The 17,839-nt window shown below is 37.4% G+C and overlaps 1 protein-coding gene across 1 annotated transcript in view; it reads right to left on the bottom strand.

Annotated features, from left to right (window-relative positions):
- Positions 1–1,663: 1,663 nt before the first annotated feature.
- EIF3H (eukaryotic translation initiation factor 3 subunit H) overlaps positions 1,664–17,839 on the bottom strand; it is an 85,127-nt gene continuing 68,951 nt past the window's right edge. The window contains exons 4-8 of the mRNA XM_056483981.1: positions 17,084–17,183; positions 15,534–15,683; positions 7,384–7,504; positions 3,968–4,100; positions 1,664–1,920 (exon numbers count right to left, since the gene is read on the bottom strand). Of these exons, the coding sequence (XP_056339956.1) occupies positions 1,823–1,920; positions 3,968–4,100; positions 7,384–7,504; positions 15,534–15,683; positions 17,084–17,183 (602 nt within the window). The 3' untranslated portion in view covers positions 1,664–1,822. The remainder of the gene's footprint in view (positions 1,921–3,967; positions 4,101–7,383; positions 7,505–15,533; positions 15,684–17,083; positions 17,184–17,839) is intronic.

The raw sequence follows: 17,839 nt of genomic DNA, 5'->3' as shown, positions 1-17,839 counted from the left end.
TGTAACTGAGAACACAACAGTTAAATCATCTCTAAAATCTACTTAGACCTCACCTACTTTTGTATCTCATTTCCCTGACACAGGTCTATGCCTTTAGAAGCCACAAATCTCTACTGAAGTCTTCCTTATTTCTTAATGGACTTTAATTGATATTTAGGACATTCAGTCTTGCTAAATAAAATCCGCTGATCTTGTTAAACTTCAACACAGATGAATATTACTGCCTTCTTTCTCACATTTACAATCTCAATCTTAAAGAACTAATTCAAAACACACAGGTTGCTTTTAACCTGTTCCAAGTATTTGTTTTTGCTAATTTTGCAGACCTCCTAGTATGTATAATGTTACTGCTGCTTCCTTCCACACACAGGAAGCTACAGTCAGTCTTCTATTCCCAGTTATCCAGAAGATCATTTTTTCTCTCTTAAATGTCTCATCTTAGCCTAATTATCTGCTCCTACTTCTGTTCCCTGGTGGTTATTTTGGTGCTATAGAAAAACAGAAAAATTAACAGCTTGCATATTTTTTGTATAGTAAATGAAACTCAATCCATGTGGCACTGTAGAAGAATACTTCAGTGATCTCTGATTTCAGAGAAGTTCACTATATGAAAGCTAACACAAAAAAGGTGCTCAAAGTTTCCAAAGTAAAAGACCAGCCAGGCAATTTGACAGATATGTGATGGCTGAACAAAATTTGCATGCATATCTACATAAATACTGCAATCACTATAGTTTATATTGGAAAAGAATAACTACTTAGTCTAAACCCCAGATTTCACACAATTATGACTTTCCAGAATATTCACCTTAGAGGCTGAAATATTCCATGCTAGGTCCATATTTAGATGATGTTATTTTAAAAGACCAAACTATGCTCCTCCTTCAGCCATTTTAGGCTCTTGGTATTCAAGACATGCTTGAACTCAAGAGGAAAAAAAGAAGAAATCATGACAGCAACATGTGTGAGTTGCCACATACGAAATCTTTAACTTTCTTGTTAAAAAGATAAGTAGCCCAAGTTCAGGAATAAAGACTCATCCATATGACAAAGCTCCTGCAGAGAGGGACGTTGCTCTTTTACACCACACTGATTGCTCCAGTTACTTCTGGACTTTCTGTCATGAACAATTCAGTAGCATCACTGGATTGCACAGAATCACTTAAGTTGAAAAAGACCTTTAAGATCTCCAAATCCAACCATTAACTGGTTTTCATTCCAGTTCTTGATTCCAGATTCTGATTTCAAACCAGCTGGTGGCAACAAGAGGAGATGGCAACACAGCGAAATATGGTGGAGACCAGTCTCCACATCCCACTGGCTTTGTATGTTCTGAATGTGAAGTCTAAGAAATATTTTGATACAGAAGGACCATTACACCAGACCCTCCAAACAGATTAAAATAAAAATGAGTAACTACCCCAAGTGTCTAGCACATTGCAGTTGTAACTTCTCAACCAAAACTGGGAAATCTTAAGTTTCTTCTCTAAGTCAGTTATACTGAACATTTGTAATATTTGTTTTTGTTTCCAACTCCAAGTTAAATAAAATCTGTATTATTTGCTATGACTAAACATGAATAACTGCCAAACATTTATAAAATCTGAGTGACCACAGAAAATTCCAGTTCAATAGGGCCAAAAAAGAAAATGCTAAAATATCATTAAAATGTGCCTTTATTTTTCTTATAAGAGAATTCTACATAAACCAAGTTGACTCTGTTTTACAAGAATTTCCTCCCAATATAATAAATTTTCAAGATGATCATGAAAGTGTAAAGCTGTAAATAACTCTTCATGTTGAGGGCTACAGCAAGGTTTCTTCAGTTGTTGTAATCCTGGAGAGCCTGAGCCATGAAAAGCTTGCCCAGATTCTGTGCATTGAACTCTTTAATATTCTGGCAGTAGGTATTAATTTGACCTGTCAAAAGGAAAGAGTAAACCCTTGTCAGTTTTGAAATTCAGAAAGACACCCCAGAACATAATTTTTTGAAAGCCACTTGTCACTTTTGTGAACCACTGAGGAGTTATAGAGAAGCCACTAACTCTGCTCAATTACTCCACACTTACGGATTTTACATTTTCAGGATGGCCAAATATGTTTGGAAAGGAGAAGAAACTAAATTAGGAGAACAGGTAAACCAGTATACTCAAGAAAACCCCTAATTTTCCAGCAATACTACAGAAAAATTCTGAAAATAGGTATGACAATAAAAAGAATAAGCAACTCTTGCTGCTGAGCTATTAGTTCTTCAATTTAGCTGCTCTAAAAATTCTACAAAACTGAATTTCAGTTCTGTTCTTATCCATATGCTTTATCTATTAACATATTTTAAGAAATATTTTTTCAACAGCGCATTGAAAGTTGTGCCATTCCTCTGACATTCTGCTAGCCTTTTGTTCTACCTAACATTTCACTTTATTTGCTATTTCAAAAATCATCAGGGTATGAAGATTTGTCGGTGCTTTACAAATCAAACGTGCCCATCAAAACATTTTTATACTCTTACAGCTACAAGTTATTTCCCTTGTTAGCTAGGAATAGCAAAACATGAAGCCAATTTAATCAAAATTAAGGCTGTTTAGAAGACCAATAAACTCTCGATTTAATGCTCTATTTGAAAAGTTTTTAAATGCCTCAGAGACAAAGAGCTAAGTTTTATTCTTTATCCACAAACTTTACTTCATCTAAGTTGAAGTGGATGCTTTCAATTCTTCCCCTGACTATGGTAAAAGAACAAAGAAAGAAAGTGCTTTGGCTGAAAACTGTCTTTTCCTTTAAGTATAATAGTTTTCAATTCCTTCTCTCGTAATGGGTGATTCATCCTAAGCTTTCACTTTCATAAAACACACATCTACACACACTCTCTCTTCCATTGCATCTATAAGCTCTGCTAGAGCTGAATATTTAAATACTTTAATGCTGCTAGGATTCAGTAACTGCTAAAAACTATAAAAACAACAGGGTTTTCTAAAAGACTCTATAAGGAGTAATAAATCAAGAATATTATTTCTTCTAAACACAGAACTTATTATCAGTATGAAAAACTATTAAATATTAAAATAATGATCTCTTGGTCACTTCAAAATTAAGTAATTCCAATCCAATTTATTTAACTTCAAAGCACTCCGATATAGAGTATATTACCAAGATTTTCAACTTTCTCTCAAATTTTTGTACACTTTCTTTTCTTTTGTTTTGTTTTGTACAAATCAAGGTGATAGCTATCTGATCCAAAAACCTTGCCACAGTTAAACAATTTGCTTTCTCATTATATTTTCCTAACTTATTTTACTTAGCAGGGCACCTAGTTTGTTGCTCTGTGTTGACACTGTGAGGCCCCAGGTATTTTTAGCCTTCCAGGAGGCACAGGAGCACAGTGGCTATGCCTGCAGCCCACCACTGTACTGAAGAAATTGGGGGGTGATATCTCTACTTATGCTTTGTTCCCATTTACATTTTCCCTCGCCTGGCAGTGCAAGAATATGGGGATATATACTCTGGCAGTATAAAACAAAGAAATTATCTCCACTCTATTTGAAATTAAAAGCAAAACCTTCTCAGCTGCTGCAGCAACCAGTTCAAACCTAGAAATGTTATCAATGACTTGGGGCTGCTGTCAACTGCTCTGAATCAGAAGTTCCAGCTCAAACAGCTTATTCCTGAGTCTTGTCTGTACAGCTCCCAAACTTCTGGAGCTGAGGGAGGGGCTGGGGCATGAGTGAAGGGAGCAGTTATACCCATTCATGCAGAAAGCCTCCCCTGTGGAGCATTTCTCCATTTCTCCTTTAAAATCTCGAATTTAAAATATCAAGGATGGGATTTAGAATGCTACCAAGCCAAAATATCACACCATAACAGCAAAGGTAATGAAAACTTAAAATGCTTTCAAAGGATACGACTGCACTTTTTCCCAAGCAGACATTCTTATGACACAAGGCAAGTTGAAAACACTGCTAAGCATTACCTGCAATAAGGAGTGACTCCATTCTTGGAGGTGGTTGTGGTGGTTTAAAAAGCTTATTGATGTCCTCCTCAGGAAGAGGGGGCTCTCCTCGGCTTTGACGCTGTATATTTTCTTGCTGACGTCTCTGCTGATACTGAAAATAAAACAACAGAATCAAAATGCAGCAGGACTTACAAAGCTAAAAAAAAAAATGATTTTCAGATGTTTTCAACAAACCAGCAAGTATGTTTCAAAAACTACATTATTTAATGCAATTCAGGTTACTACAAGCAATATAATGCAATTCACAGTTTATTTCAATTCACTGTTAACAAGCCATTCTCCATCCCACACACTGACACCTTAAATAAGTGAGATCATGGAGAAACATATAGTAGTGAGGTAGTGGGGTTAGCTTCTAAAATTTTTCAGAGATAAATACTGTATCTGATGGAAGGAATAGAGATGGTTGATAAAGGCCTCCACTGCCCCACACAAAAGAGAAAAGCAAGGTTGGAATATGTAGGAATAAGAAGCCAGCACCTCAGATGGTTGCACAAACCAGAAATTCTCCATTTTATGCAAGTTAAAGGTCAAAACAATATTCATGTGAAAAGGAAAGAGAACTTGATTAAAAAAAGGTGTTTTAAGCAAAAAAAAAAAATAAAAAAAAAATTAATTCTAAACTGAGAACAAAATGGTGGCTGAAACCAAGTACAATGGTTCATTTCTCCATTAATATGCTAGAATAGCAGCTAGAATAGCAGCTTTTAAAAGTTTTTCTGATATATATACATATATATATATATAAAAAAAATTGTTTTCCATACTACTTTTTGCCAAAGAAATTACTCAAACTTTTTAAAAATTGAGACAAACATTTCTGCAGCTTACAGATAAACATTTCCTCTTGTGAAGCTCATAAATTCAGAAACTATGCGAGATTTCATACTGTATGTGGCAATGAGGATTTTGTTATAAAGTTTGTCTTCAAAGTCCTCATATTCAACACAACAAAAAAGTCTTAAAAATAAGGAGACAAAGAGTACAGAGTGTTTTCTCTCACTTACTTAAATGTATCTATGATCCAATGAGTCTGAAAACAGTTCTTACTTGGTGGCACAATCAAATGAAGTAATTTTTTTCCAGTAGTAGTGACAAATAATGTTTTTGAACAATGTTAAAAATAAAATCTGAAATGCCCATATTTGTATGTGAATTGCATGTAGCTTCTTCTTTCTTTGCATTACCCCATTCACTTCTCAGCAGTCTGCCTATTATTCTTTATTGAAATGGCTCGCTCTTAATCACAATTGCTCCATTCTAGAAATGAACTTACAACCACTAAGTATGCTGCAATAAGCCACTACTAAAGCAGCTATAGTTAGTAAAGAAATTGAGACACCATGGAACCTACTTTGCTGTGCTTTTCAAAATAAATAGATCCCCTTGTTGTTAACAAAAACCTTTGAAGTAGAGATACCATCTTTCTATTCCAATTAGGCAATAAAGGAAAAAAAAAATCCTTAAGATAACATGCATGAAGCTTTTATGTCCTTGGGAATTCCATGGCCAGATCATTGGACAGATCATTGATCATGTGCTGCTTCCCCAAAATATTCCCTAACTACACTTTACTTATGTGAAAAAAAGCAGTTTTGATTTTAAAATAGTCAATGATGAAGCCTTTTACATGAACAACAGGTGCTCTTTTTAATTATCACTTACTTTGTGTGGCAATACCTGCAACATTTTATCTTAAAAGTGATCTGGCCCATTTTCAGTTGGCCAATATTGAATCTTGTCATATCTCTGTCTGCTAGATAAAAGAGTTCAAATTTATTCTTCATGCAAGTATCTCTTGAGTAAGCAAGTAATTTGTTAATGTTATCACATTATGTGAATCCTGTTCACCAAAATCTTCTCTCTAGGCTTTCAAATAATTCTCACAATGCTTTTTTCCAACTTACCACCATCCTCCTACTGTAGACAGAGCATTTATCTGTGCAGCAAGAGCAAAGAACGTAATGCTGTCTCCAAATACCAGAATAGTTAAGGTTGGAAGGGACCTTGTCCAACCCTTCTGCTCAAGCAGGGTCACCTAGTGCTGCTTCTCATACTCAGGATTCTCTCATCAATAGATTTTAATTCTAATTCTCTAATGCTCTGGATTTTAAAGAGGTCCTTTGGCACCAGGAATTGAAAGTCAGCATCACCCAATCAGCATCACTATTTTCTGATGCTAAAATGTCCTTTTCAATCAGAGAACAGTCCAACTTCTTCACTGTCCACTGGACTGTGTTTCTTTATTTCTAGATGCATGACTACATGTGATGGTACTAAGACACAGTTTGGTTTGGTGCAAAACTTGTAGTTTCACCCTTTCATTTACTGAACTTCTTATTCCTGTGTCTATGGTGTGTTTATAAATTATTCTGGTTTATCATAAATCACTAATAAATATATAAAATAGGAAAGAAAGCTAAATTCCTACCACATGTCACTAGAAGTGAATTGCTTTGGTAATTGCCCACTGACCAACCCATTTTTTAAATCTTGTATCGGGTTTATGTGGCAAGACTTTGGTAGCAGGGGGCTACAGGGGTGGATTCTGTGAAAAGCTGCCAGAAGCTGCCCCCATATCCAATATGGCCAACAGCAGCTGTCTCTGAGATGGACCCACCACCGGCCAAGGCCAAGCCCAGCAGTGACAGAAACAGCACCTCTGGGATAAAACATTTCAGATGGGGCAAAAAAAAGGGGAAAAATGTCAGCCAAGAGAGAGGAACAAGAGTATGTGAGAGAAACAGCCCAGCAGACACCAAGGTCAGTGAGGAAGGAGATTCCCCTGCAGCCTGTGGTGCAGAACATGGTGAGGAAGCTGTGCCCCTGCAGCTCATGGAGCAGGGGAGGAATGTGAGGGGACCTATCCCCAAGGAGGAAGGAGCAACAGAGATGTATGATGAACTGACCACAGCTCCTATTCCCTGTCCCCCTGCACTACTGAAGGGAAGATGGAGAGAACATTGGGACTGAAGTTGAACCCAAAAAGTAGGGACGGGTGAAGGGAAGGTGTTTTAAGATTTGGGCTCATTTCTCATCACCCTTCTCTGATTTGATCAGTAATAAATTAAGTAATTGCCCTAAGTGAAGCCTGTTTTGCCTGAAATGGGAATTGGTGAGTGATCTCTCCCTGCCCTTAGATCAACCCATGAGACTTCCACATTTTTTCTCCCACGCCCAGCTGAGGAGTGAAGTGATAAACTGGCTTTCTGGGGCATTTGGAATACAGCCAGGGTCAACACACCACACTGCTTAACAGGTGTATTTTTGAAAGATCTTGCTTAGATCCAAATTCATCTGTCTTGGACAACACAACCAAACTGTATTTTGTGGACCAAAAAATGCTCTCATTTAGGTTTCTCCATGTTACCAACCTGATGTTTCTGCTGCTGCTGCTTGCTTACGTTCCTCAGGTAGGTATTGTATTTAACAATGTCTTGGCTCATCTCATCCACTCTGTCCATCAGCAGCTGTAGACTCTTTCCAAGGTGATTACTGAAATAGGAAAAAACATTCATGAAAGATTAAATTTACTACTAAAAATAAAGATTTAAAATTTAAAAATCTGTCTCTTGACCAGTATTTCTGCACTAATGGCACCATTTGCAAATTTTTAAGTTCCTGTTTGCCTTTGTTCATATATTTATTTGATGATACTTTACATGGCATCTCCTCCTCTAGCATCTTTGCCTCACTGCAAATACCAAGTTTAAGTGTTTTGGTCTTTCCAGGAACCTCCCAGTAATGCAAAAACAATGCCTTGCATGAATTTACAGTTATTAGAGATGCAGGTCATACATCTAAAACAGAAATTCTGATGCTTTTGTGACATGCAACTCAAGCAACACTCCAGGAGATGCGCTCAAAGTGTTTGGTTTCAAATGACTTTTTAAAATTCATTACCTGAAGTTGGTTTCTCACAAATTTTTAATTATCCCACTGTTAAATATTATTCTGAGTAAGAATAGTTAGATATTCTTCAGAACTCCATCTGGTTAACTAGCCTATCAAACCTGGAAGTTGAGCAGACATGGTTTGATCCTAGCTGTTGAGAGGGAGTGCTGTGTCCTGTCCAGCCAGCCCACATTCCATACCATAGGCAACATGGAAGCAGCAGGCTGGGCGCGTCCAGCTCCAGTTATGCGATCTAGTGCCTTGGCCAGACAAACGCAGTCTGTTAAACAACTTTTATTGTTACCATTTTTAGCAATGGATTCAGTATTTTGCAGGAATGTTCAACTTAAGGTATACCTTCCAAGTCAAAGTTTTGGAAGTTTTTAGGTTGGTGCCCATGGAGACATCCTCCTAAATTGTAGACAGGGTAGAGCAGTGAAAGAAGGAAACTTTCTGCTCTCTACTGATCCCTTTGATCAGAAGCTGATTTGTTGGCTCTGTTGTCCTACTTGGCTGAAGACCAACAACTTAAAAGTTAAACTCCATCTTTCTCTTCCTCAATTGAAATCCACTAATACTCATGAAGTTTTTTTCCAATTAAAAGTTTGGTGCATTTCAATGTCAGAATCACATCCTTCAATCACTGTTTCACCATGTTATCTGAGACTCTCTCCTGTTTCACAACACTCTCCTATCATTCTACAGCCTATGGATGGGAGAAATTGTACCTGGAAGACACAAGCATAAAGTCAAAAGAGAGCCACACGTAATACTATGCACATCCCTCTCTAAGCGTACGTTATTCCCCAAATCCATAGAACTCATAGCTGGAGACAGAAGCTGGAATACCTGCAGAGAACAGAGCTGGAGACACCCTTATCTCTGAGTGCAAGGACAGCTGCTTCACTCACTGAGCTGCTCACTGAACAAAGGTCTGCATCAGGAACTTCAGACCACAATTTATTTACAAGCCAGAGTGTTAAATCTCACTTGCACACAGAGGCAGATGGTGAGGAGGATTTTAGCTCGACAGCAGCAAGAAAGGCGCCACTATAATAATTATTTTTAAACTTCTTGGGGTTTTTTTTGGTTGAACATTTCAAGCACATGATATTTAGAACTGTGGAATATTGCCATGGCTAGGGGCACGCATGTTTTCAGTTTTTTACAGAGTTTATATTGTATGGAGTAAGCGTTAGAACTGTATATTATCAGAAATGCCTGTGTAGGTACACACTAATAGCCTTGTAAGGTATGGGCACAACAGAAATATATAATTATTTTACAGATAGTGTCCATGTGAAATATAGCTCGTTACAAAGAATGATTTTATGTGAATCTCTTTGGGACCAGCTTAGTACAACAGAGCACAGAAACAGAGAGTTATTGTCAGAAGCTGCAGTAACACAGTGTTTGCTCTCATTGCCAGGGCAACAAAAACCAGATAACTTAAACAGATGTGAACTGAGACATGAAGTGATAAGTATGCTGCAAATACACGACCAGCTTTTTTCCTCAGTTCTGATGTGGCTGATACCCTTTTTTGCTCCATCTCTTGAAAAAATAGAAAGACAAAGAGGAAGCAATTTTTAAAATGTATATTTATGATCTCTAAGCAAGTTTTATTCAGCTGAAGTTTATTCTGCTGATACTTAGGAAGTTAGACCACATTGCTCCAGCCCATAACACTCATCATACACTTAATTTGCCCAAAGGGTTCTTTAGACATCTCCATGCATTGTGCATTCCCTACAGCAGATCTCAAAGATCACGCTGCCAGGTACCTAAATGCCCCCTATGCATCAATACAATTAAAAAAAAAAGTTTAAAAATATATATTTTGTTTTTTTTAAAGTGGTGCCAATAAGTGCTGCTTGCATATTTATCTAGACTCACTTCCCTACAGAGCTCTGTGACTGTCAAGTGTAGACAACGTGGAGCTCAGCACTTGCATTTGTTGCTGTTCTGGGGGGATCAGTAATAAGGAAACTGCAATTTCAATGTCTGCATTTCAGTCAGCAGATTCAGCAAAAGAGTCAATTAAATTGAGTTTACATTTAAATTAACAAGTAATGCAGACCAACAGGAACAGATCTATAAAGCAAAACAGCTGGTGCTGAGAAACCAATGGCCATGCTACATGTGTTTGTGAGGGGTTCTTATCACTACTTCTGACATGGTCCAGTGATCTGAAAGTAGCTGAGGCACGGTAATTATCCTCCCAAAGCCTCTTTTCAGTTTAGTTTCATCTGAAACAAATCAGGTCTGAGATCACACAGTGGTGATCATCTGAGAGCACTCTTGAACTGAGCTAGAAGACAGCTCCACCATAAGATAGCACCAGGAGACCACCACTCCTCTGGTACAGTGGATCTTCATGGAAGAAAACTATCAGCTTTCATATTAAACATCACAAAGTCCCCCCTCTCACATGAGGATTGTGGGGTTTTTTTTGTGAAGAAATACAAATAATAAAAGAGGGGGGAAAATTAAAAATCAGAAAAAATACCTGCCATGTGGATTCTTACACATCTAATGAAGAAATAATCTAATGTGAGAGCACTCCTTCACCACAATTCTGTGACCAGAATCATGAACCTATAAGGAGTAAAGAACTTGTGGAAATTTATCATTTGAGAATTATTTGTGTAGCTTAGATAGCACAATTAGTAATGCCCCAAAATGACAAACACACACAAACTGCCAAAGGGAAACGGTCAAAGCCTTTTTACATCACAAAACACACTAGAAACTATAGTCTGGAAAGCAATTTCTTGAGCTGTGCATTTTTGCTGTAACACCAGCATGTGATAGGGTATAACCGTCTACCCACAAGGGCAGATATCTGATCAGGTCATTGACACATTGTTTACTTCCTTGTTTAACAATTATCAAACACAAATTAATTATGAGGGTGAGAAGTAGAAACCTGTTAGCAGAGTAGCCTAATCTGTTCTTTCCTGCCTTGTTCCTCCTGCTGGTGAGCTCTGCATTTGGCAGTGATGCAGTCCAGCCTCCACAGAAGGAACTATACATTAACTGAACTCACAGATCACTCACTGCACAAGGCCATTCTCTTAGGATACAGATCTGGTTGAGACCTTAATGTAAGCCTTCCCCTTCCCAAGGGAGTGCTCACACCACCAGAGCCTCCCTTAGCAGATATATTTTAAAGAGAGCAAAGGTCCAGTTCACTGTTGCCAGCAAAGGCAGTGTAAGAGGTTGCAGCATCAGCATCTCCCTCTTTGCCCAAGGGTTACAGCACTCTGAGCTGTATGGATTCAGCTGTTTGCGTGGGCATACTTCAAACTCCTTCAGTGAAACAGTCTACTGGAAATGCAAAAACACCCCCAGTTGGGGTTTTTTTATATTTGTTTTGGGGTTTTTTTTGGTTTTGTTTTTTTGGGTTTGTTTTTTTGTTTTGTTTTTTAGGGAGGAAGAGGGAAAGGCTGAAAGGGAGGACTGGGAGTCTGACTTTTTCCATCAGACTATTCCACAAAAGCCATATTCTGAAACAGATGAGGAAATAAAAATCTTTGAGGGTGGGAGGGATGTAGAGATGAAATGGGGGTAGTGGGGAGAAACAAGGCAAGCAGCTGGGACTGGAACCTCAAACTGGCTCCACTTCTGTAGCATTCATAATGGAGAACTACACATGAAGCCCATATTTACTTCAGCATCTTTAATCAGAAAAGGACTCCAGACACACTTGCTAAAGGTCTGAAACACCAAAATGGAGCTTCAAGTCAGTCACCCAAGCTTCAAAGAGGAGCAGCAGTTCCCGTGGCTCCCAGTGCCCGTGTCCTGCTCACCAGTTCTGCCTGTCTCCAGGTGCAGCTCTCGGGCCTCAGCTGGCACCTGAGTCACGGTGCTGCAGCCAGGCACCCAATTTTGGGCTCTGCCAATTCTGAAGCAGGAGATGTGCAAAAAAGGCAGCCCCTAAACTTGCCTACAATTGCCATAATTGGACCCCCTCACTTATTTAATTTTATTTTGCTTGTACCGTGGCTAAGGAAGATGAGAACGAGGAACAGCAAGAGGAAGCGTTAGAAAATGCTGTATTTGCTGCTCATTTTTTCCACTTTCCATCAGCTCCACTGAGGCCCCTCTCAGCCACTGCTTTTTGGGAAAGATGCCATCCTGTAAAGAATTTTCCTCCTGGTGGGAACAGCTTTGGGTGAATTAGAGAAGTACTGCTGGGCAAAGCACATCTTTTTGATTAAAAATTTGTAAGGTACGTTCCCACCACTTAGCAAAACTTGTTTTACATCTCAGCATTTCAGCCTGAGTTCAACCTGTGCTATTTAAGAGGATTTTGTTTGAACGAGATATGTAAGTCAAGAGTCTTGAGTTCCATTCTGTTTTCTATTCTGACTTTGATGTGTGCCTTTGGGCAATGCATTTACTCTCTATGTCAGGTTCCCCCATCTGCAAATTAGAGATTTTCATAATTATCTTAATAATCCATTAAGCACATTGAGAGTTGAATAAGCAGTGCAACGTATAAAGGTTAATATTGTCTTTTAAAAAGCAACCCTTCTTATGTTACTTCTGCAAAAATACTGCATCTGATGTTTGAAAAATATAACTGCCAAGTAGATGTTAGTGCAGTAAATGTTCAGCACATGTTTGCTTCTACTGACGCACACTATTAGAAAAATTGCTTGAGACAAATTGAGATATTATAGAACAACCCTATTATGAAGCTAGACCACAAAAAAGCTTTTTTTAATTTAAACTAGATCATCAATAGAATAAGGAAGAGATGGATGAGAATGAGAAAGTTGGTTGTAATTACTTCTCTGAAGATCTGGAACATTATCTGACAGGATTTTAATTCTCGAGTCTCTATCAAAAGACTGGCAGTACTCCAAGGTCTTCAAGACATTTTGGTCCTTAAGGGTAGCAGGATAACTGTTTGAGTAAAATGCCTTTACTTGCTATTACTTGCTAGCCTTGTGCCAGTCTGCCTTCAACTACTTTGCCTAGAGTAGTCAATTCACATTTCACAAGAGAAACACAACTTTATGTCCAAATAAGTAAATTACTACATACAATTATCACAAATATACTTCAAATGGAGAAAGATACTAAGATGTAAGTAAAGTGCCTCAAATAGGTAAAGCTTTAAACTCAGACAAGGTGGGTGACTGAACATGTGAAAATCTTGAGGAAGCAAGCTCTCCAGAAGAGAGGAACTATGGGTAAATAATTTTATTGCCAAAATCATTGCTTCAGAGAGTACAAAAGTTCAGGGATGCTCCCAAGGAGCCAAAAAGCTCCCCTAAAAGCCCAACAAATCCAAAACTCCAAAGAAACAAAACAATAATAACAAAAACCTGAATAAAAAAAAAAAAAAACAAACATAAAACCCCAAACAAACAAACAAAAACACAATGAAACAAAACAAACTAAGAAAAAAAACAAATAGCAAGGCCAAAGCCAAAAAGTAGCTTTGAAGTTACTGTCAACAACAGCAAAGTTAAGTGAGGAAGATATAGACCAAAATTAAAAGTTGTTATCTGCAATGATTTAGCCTAAACTGAAAGACAAAATTAAGGAAAACATGAAAATAAAACTCCAGCACAGTGGAGGTTTGAACTCCCTACTTCAGGTAATATATGCTTTGACAGAGTAACCTTTGTAGCTGAATTCAAGTAAAAACTAGCTAAATATTTCAGCAGGCAGCACAAGTCACTTAACCTTGACTAAATAAGCATTAAGATGCTTTAATTTGCCACCTGCTTTGCTTGTTATACCAATATAAGATATGACTAAATGTAACCCATCTGGTAACAAAAAGCAGCTATTAAATATTTAAAAAAAGGACACATACAAAAACCTCCGAACAACCTATTGGAGTGATTTCTAAAACTTTCTCTCTTTCAAACCAAACTAAGCACCTTAAGTTCCTCAAAGAGACCATGTAAGCTTGAAAAATCTGCCAGGATAATCTGTTTTTAGTTTTGGCCTGGTACTTCTCTTGTTCTTGTTCTCTCATTCCCTTTACTGATACAAAGACCAACACAAAAGCCTGTCTTCCACCAGACATTTAATAGCAGAATGGAAAGTAATTTGCACAGTTTTTATCTTTTACCTTGAGTCAGGAGGACAGTGGCACAGAATAGTTATTACATAAGACATAAAGCTGTGATTTGTGATCCGTTCAAATTGCTTTCCATTTCCAGAATTGTACTGTGTCACTAGCAGCAGCCCTTACTAGACCCAGGGTGCCAGGTAGTCCCAGCCCTTTATACAGGAGGAAACCCAAAGAAACAACTGAGGGCAATGCTGTCAGGTCACCTGGAAACCTTCTGTATCCTCAGCATTTGTCCTTTTCACAGTAAAGCGACAGACCTCACAATGAATCAAATCACTGTCATCTCCTACATCCAGTGCTCACCCTCTCCTCAAATGGGAAAAGCTTTATGATCTTTAGCCATGGAAAGAAAATTACTTACAGAACACCTGCAGAGTCAAACAGACTGAGTACCTCAGAAAGAATTCTTCACTTCATTAATTCCAATGTGCAAAGCAACAACTTTACTGGACAGAATTATTGACTAAATATTACCTGTGGCATTTGTAAATACCCCAACAGAGTTCCATCCTATACCTGTTCTCTCTTGATCACCTCTAAAAGATATCATATCACTCAGAACATCCACACAAGCTCAAGTAGAGAAAGTGGAAAATTTCTGCTAACTTAGGCAACACAGGGACCACTAGAAATACAGATCAATTAACTTCAGCCTTACATGATGGGGGAGGGAGGGGGAGCAGGAGAAAAAAGGGAAAAAACAAAAAGGTCACTAGGATCAGAATCTCAGCAGAGAATAATACCTTGATGCCAAAGTAGTGTTTTACCCTAAAAACCTATTAATGAATACAACCCAGCTTCTACATGCAACTAGATACTGCATTCTTTTCTGTATCTCATTATTTTGGTCAGACCAATAACCCAACTGTATTGTGCTGCATAAGATTTAAATACCACCAAATTTTTGATCATACTGCTAGAAGTCATGCCTACTTTGTTATCAAAAGCATATTTTCAGGGCAAAGTGCTACAAGAAGAAAAAGTTTTTCTTAGACAAAGTTATGAGAAGAACATCTTAAAAACTCTTAAAACAGTTTTTGACATCATGAATGCTGGCTGTCATGATAATCAGTGGCATTTTTGCCAGTTTCTCAGAGCCTTTATTATTTTATTTTCAAATTCATCCTGCTACCAAAGTAAAAGAAATGCAACTACTTTTTTTATTAAAATAATTTATGTAATTACTTAAGGAATATTTAACAAAATTAATCTTTTATAGATCTATTTGCCTGAATTTTCTGAGTGTCCATATTTTCCTGAAGAAACACACTTTTCTGAAAAATTTATACATTTCAAGCACTGCAAGTGTATGAGGATTACAGACTGAATTTAGTCCTTGAATCTAATGCTACAGTTTCACCATGCAGTTTTTCCTTCAGCAAAAAAACATGAAGGGTAAAGTGTTAACCCCATTAAAAGTCAAGGCAAAGCTTCCATGGACTGTAATGAGGCTGGGATTTCACCCAAGGTGTTAAACTGTGATTTGGGAAAGCAAGTGAAAGTACATCCATTACTGTAACAAGTACTTACCTGCTAGCCAGACTGAGCAGCTCATGTCTATCGGCTACTGCGGATTTCTTTTCCAGTTCCCACAACATCACATTGATCAGGTATGAATTCTTAATGACGATAGGTACTTCCTCAAACATGTTTTCATATGCAATATTTGCTTTTTTCAAGCTGTGAAAAAAGTTATGGAATATTTACTAATACAAACACTAACTCTCTTATTCTCTTTGTTGAATTGTTGCTCCAACAAACAACAATTCTGTAAAAATTCTTGATTTTCAGAGTTCCACAATTAAACAAGAGTCAAGTTTTGTTAAGAAAGCATTTGCATGGCAAAACCTCACATTTACAAAGACTAGAAAAAGCTGCTCTAGGAAAAACTCTCGGAAGAGAAGCAGCTGCTTTGCTTGTTAATAGATTACCTACATGAAAAAGCCTTCAGCAAGAGACTGTACTGACAGGATTAACTCTGCCCCTTCCAAAATAATTTACTGATTTTCCTATATCAGCAGTTGTTAAACAGAACTGAACAGTTAGTTACCACATGATGCTAAAATATCATTAAATATCACAACTACTACAATTTTCCCAACAGCTGAATAATTAAAAATTTTACTGACCAAAAACTTAGATTCACAAAATACTGTAAGTTCTGGAATAATTAAATTCTGTGGTGAATATTAAAACATAAATTTTCAGTGTGTATTTTTTTTACAATATACACACAAAAAACTATTGCTATTGCTTTATAATAACGTACACAGTAATACCTTTCATAAAATCTGTGTATAAAAGCATGATTTTGAAGTTTCTAAGGAAACAGAGCCTTAACTTCTTTATATTCATACTGTATTCTGGAACAAAAACTTTTGCTTTTTGCCTCCACCCCTTTTTTTTTTTGACTGATCACAGATTTGTTTGTTCATCATTAGAGTCTTAGACACTAAGCAATGAAATGAATATAATTTTCCTCAACGAAGTGATTTTAACAAGAGTTTGTTGCTTTTGCTATTGAACACCAAGCAGCTGGAGGCAAAGGATGCTAAGGCCTACATCTGTAACAAGCAGCTAATCTTCTGAAACAGTAATTATCCTACTTTACTCTAGAAGATGGTGTCCACATAGGGGAGTAAATTTGGTATAAATACACCAGGATAGCTATTCCAGAATACCTGTTCTATTTTAATTACTGGGGGAAAAAAAAGAGCTTAAAGACAGATCAACTGTTTTCCTCTCTTCATTTTTTTTTTTTAATTTTTTTTTTTTTATTTTTTTTTTTTGGCTCTGTTCCCACTACAGCTACTTCCCCATGGTGCTTACAGCACACCCTCTGACTAGCCCCAAATCCAGTTCAGGTTCCCCCCTTATGGAAATGTCCAGCCAGCCTTTCACACCCTCCCAGCCCACTGTGCCACGGCACCACTATCCCTGCCCATACAGGTCTGTTTGCCCCAGCACATACTGTTTGTTACATGAGATTTTAAAGTACAGCATTCCACAATCCCAGTTACTGTTCTGCATCCCAATAACTCAGCAAACCTCACGAGAAAACATTCTCTGAAGTTACTTACGCTTCTGGAGAGAAATCTTTTTCCTTGCAAACTTCCATCAGTTTGGGAGTCAGCCTATATGCCTTCAGTGACAAAGATCCTTGGGCAGTCTTAATGGGATCTATTATTAAAAATAGAAGGAAGCCTATTATCACCAAACCCAGGCTGCCTTTCTCTTTTTAAATATCTGAATGACATAAACAGGAGGAAAATTACTAAGTAGTCCTAGTGAAAAAAAAAATTAAGACAACAAACACAGAAAAGACACTATAGTAGAGGCAGTCCTATTGCACTGCTATGTAAAATACAACCAACAATATACAGTGATGCCAATTAGTAAACTTAACTTGGAGAACTTGGGGGGAACTTTGATCCATTTTACTCTTATTATTTCCCTATTAAAGGTCCAATTCACGTTTCCTTTTTTGTATGAATTATCCACAGAACTTATGTAAGAGTGACCTCATTTAAACAGAGATTCTTCCTTCCAGTCATTCTGCTGTAAATTAAAATATTCATTAAACAACATTTTATATTAAAAAAAAAGGTAATTTTAGAGTAGCAATAACCTAATTCAGATCAATCTGCCATGCTGCTTGTCCATGACAATGTAACTGGTATATACAAAGATTCATTTTGCCTTGACATACCAGCTGAATTTAGGGGGAAATTTTCTAAACAAACTGTTACATTCCTTGGACAAAGAAGCTTAACACTTGCAGCATGATAACAGCTGAAGCATGCCAACACCAGAATAAAAGCTGTGTTAACATTCAT

Source organism: Oenanthe melanoleuca, chromosome 2 (assembly GCF_029582105.1).
Source record: "Oenanthe melanoleuca isolate GR-GAL-2019-014 chromosome 2, OMel1.0, whole genome shotgun sequence".
NCBI lineage: Eukaryota > Metazoa > Chordata > Aves > Passeriformes > Muscicapidae > Oenanthe > Oenanthe melanoleuca.
This window is presented reverse-complemented; position numbering and strand designations above follow the sequence as displayed.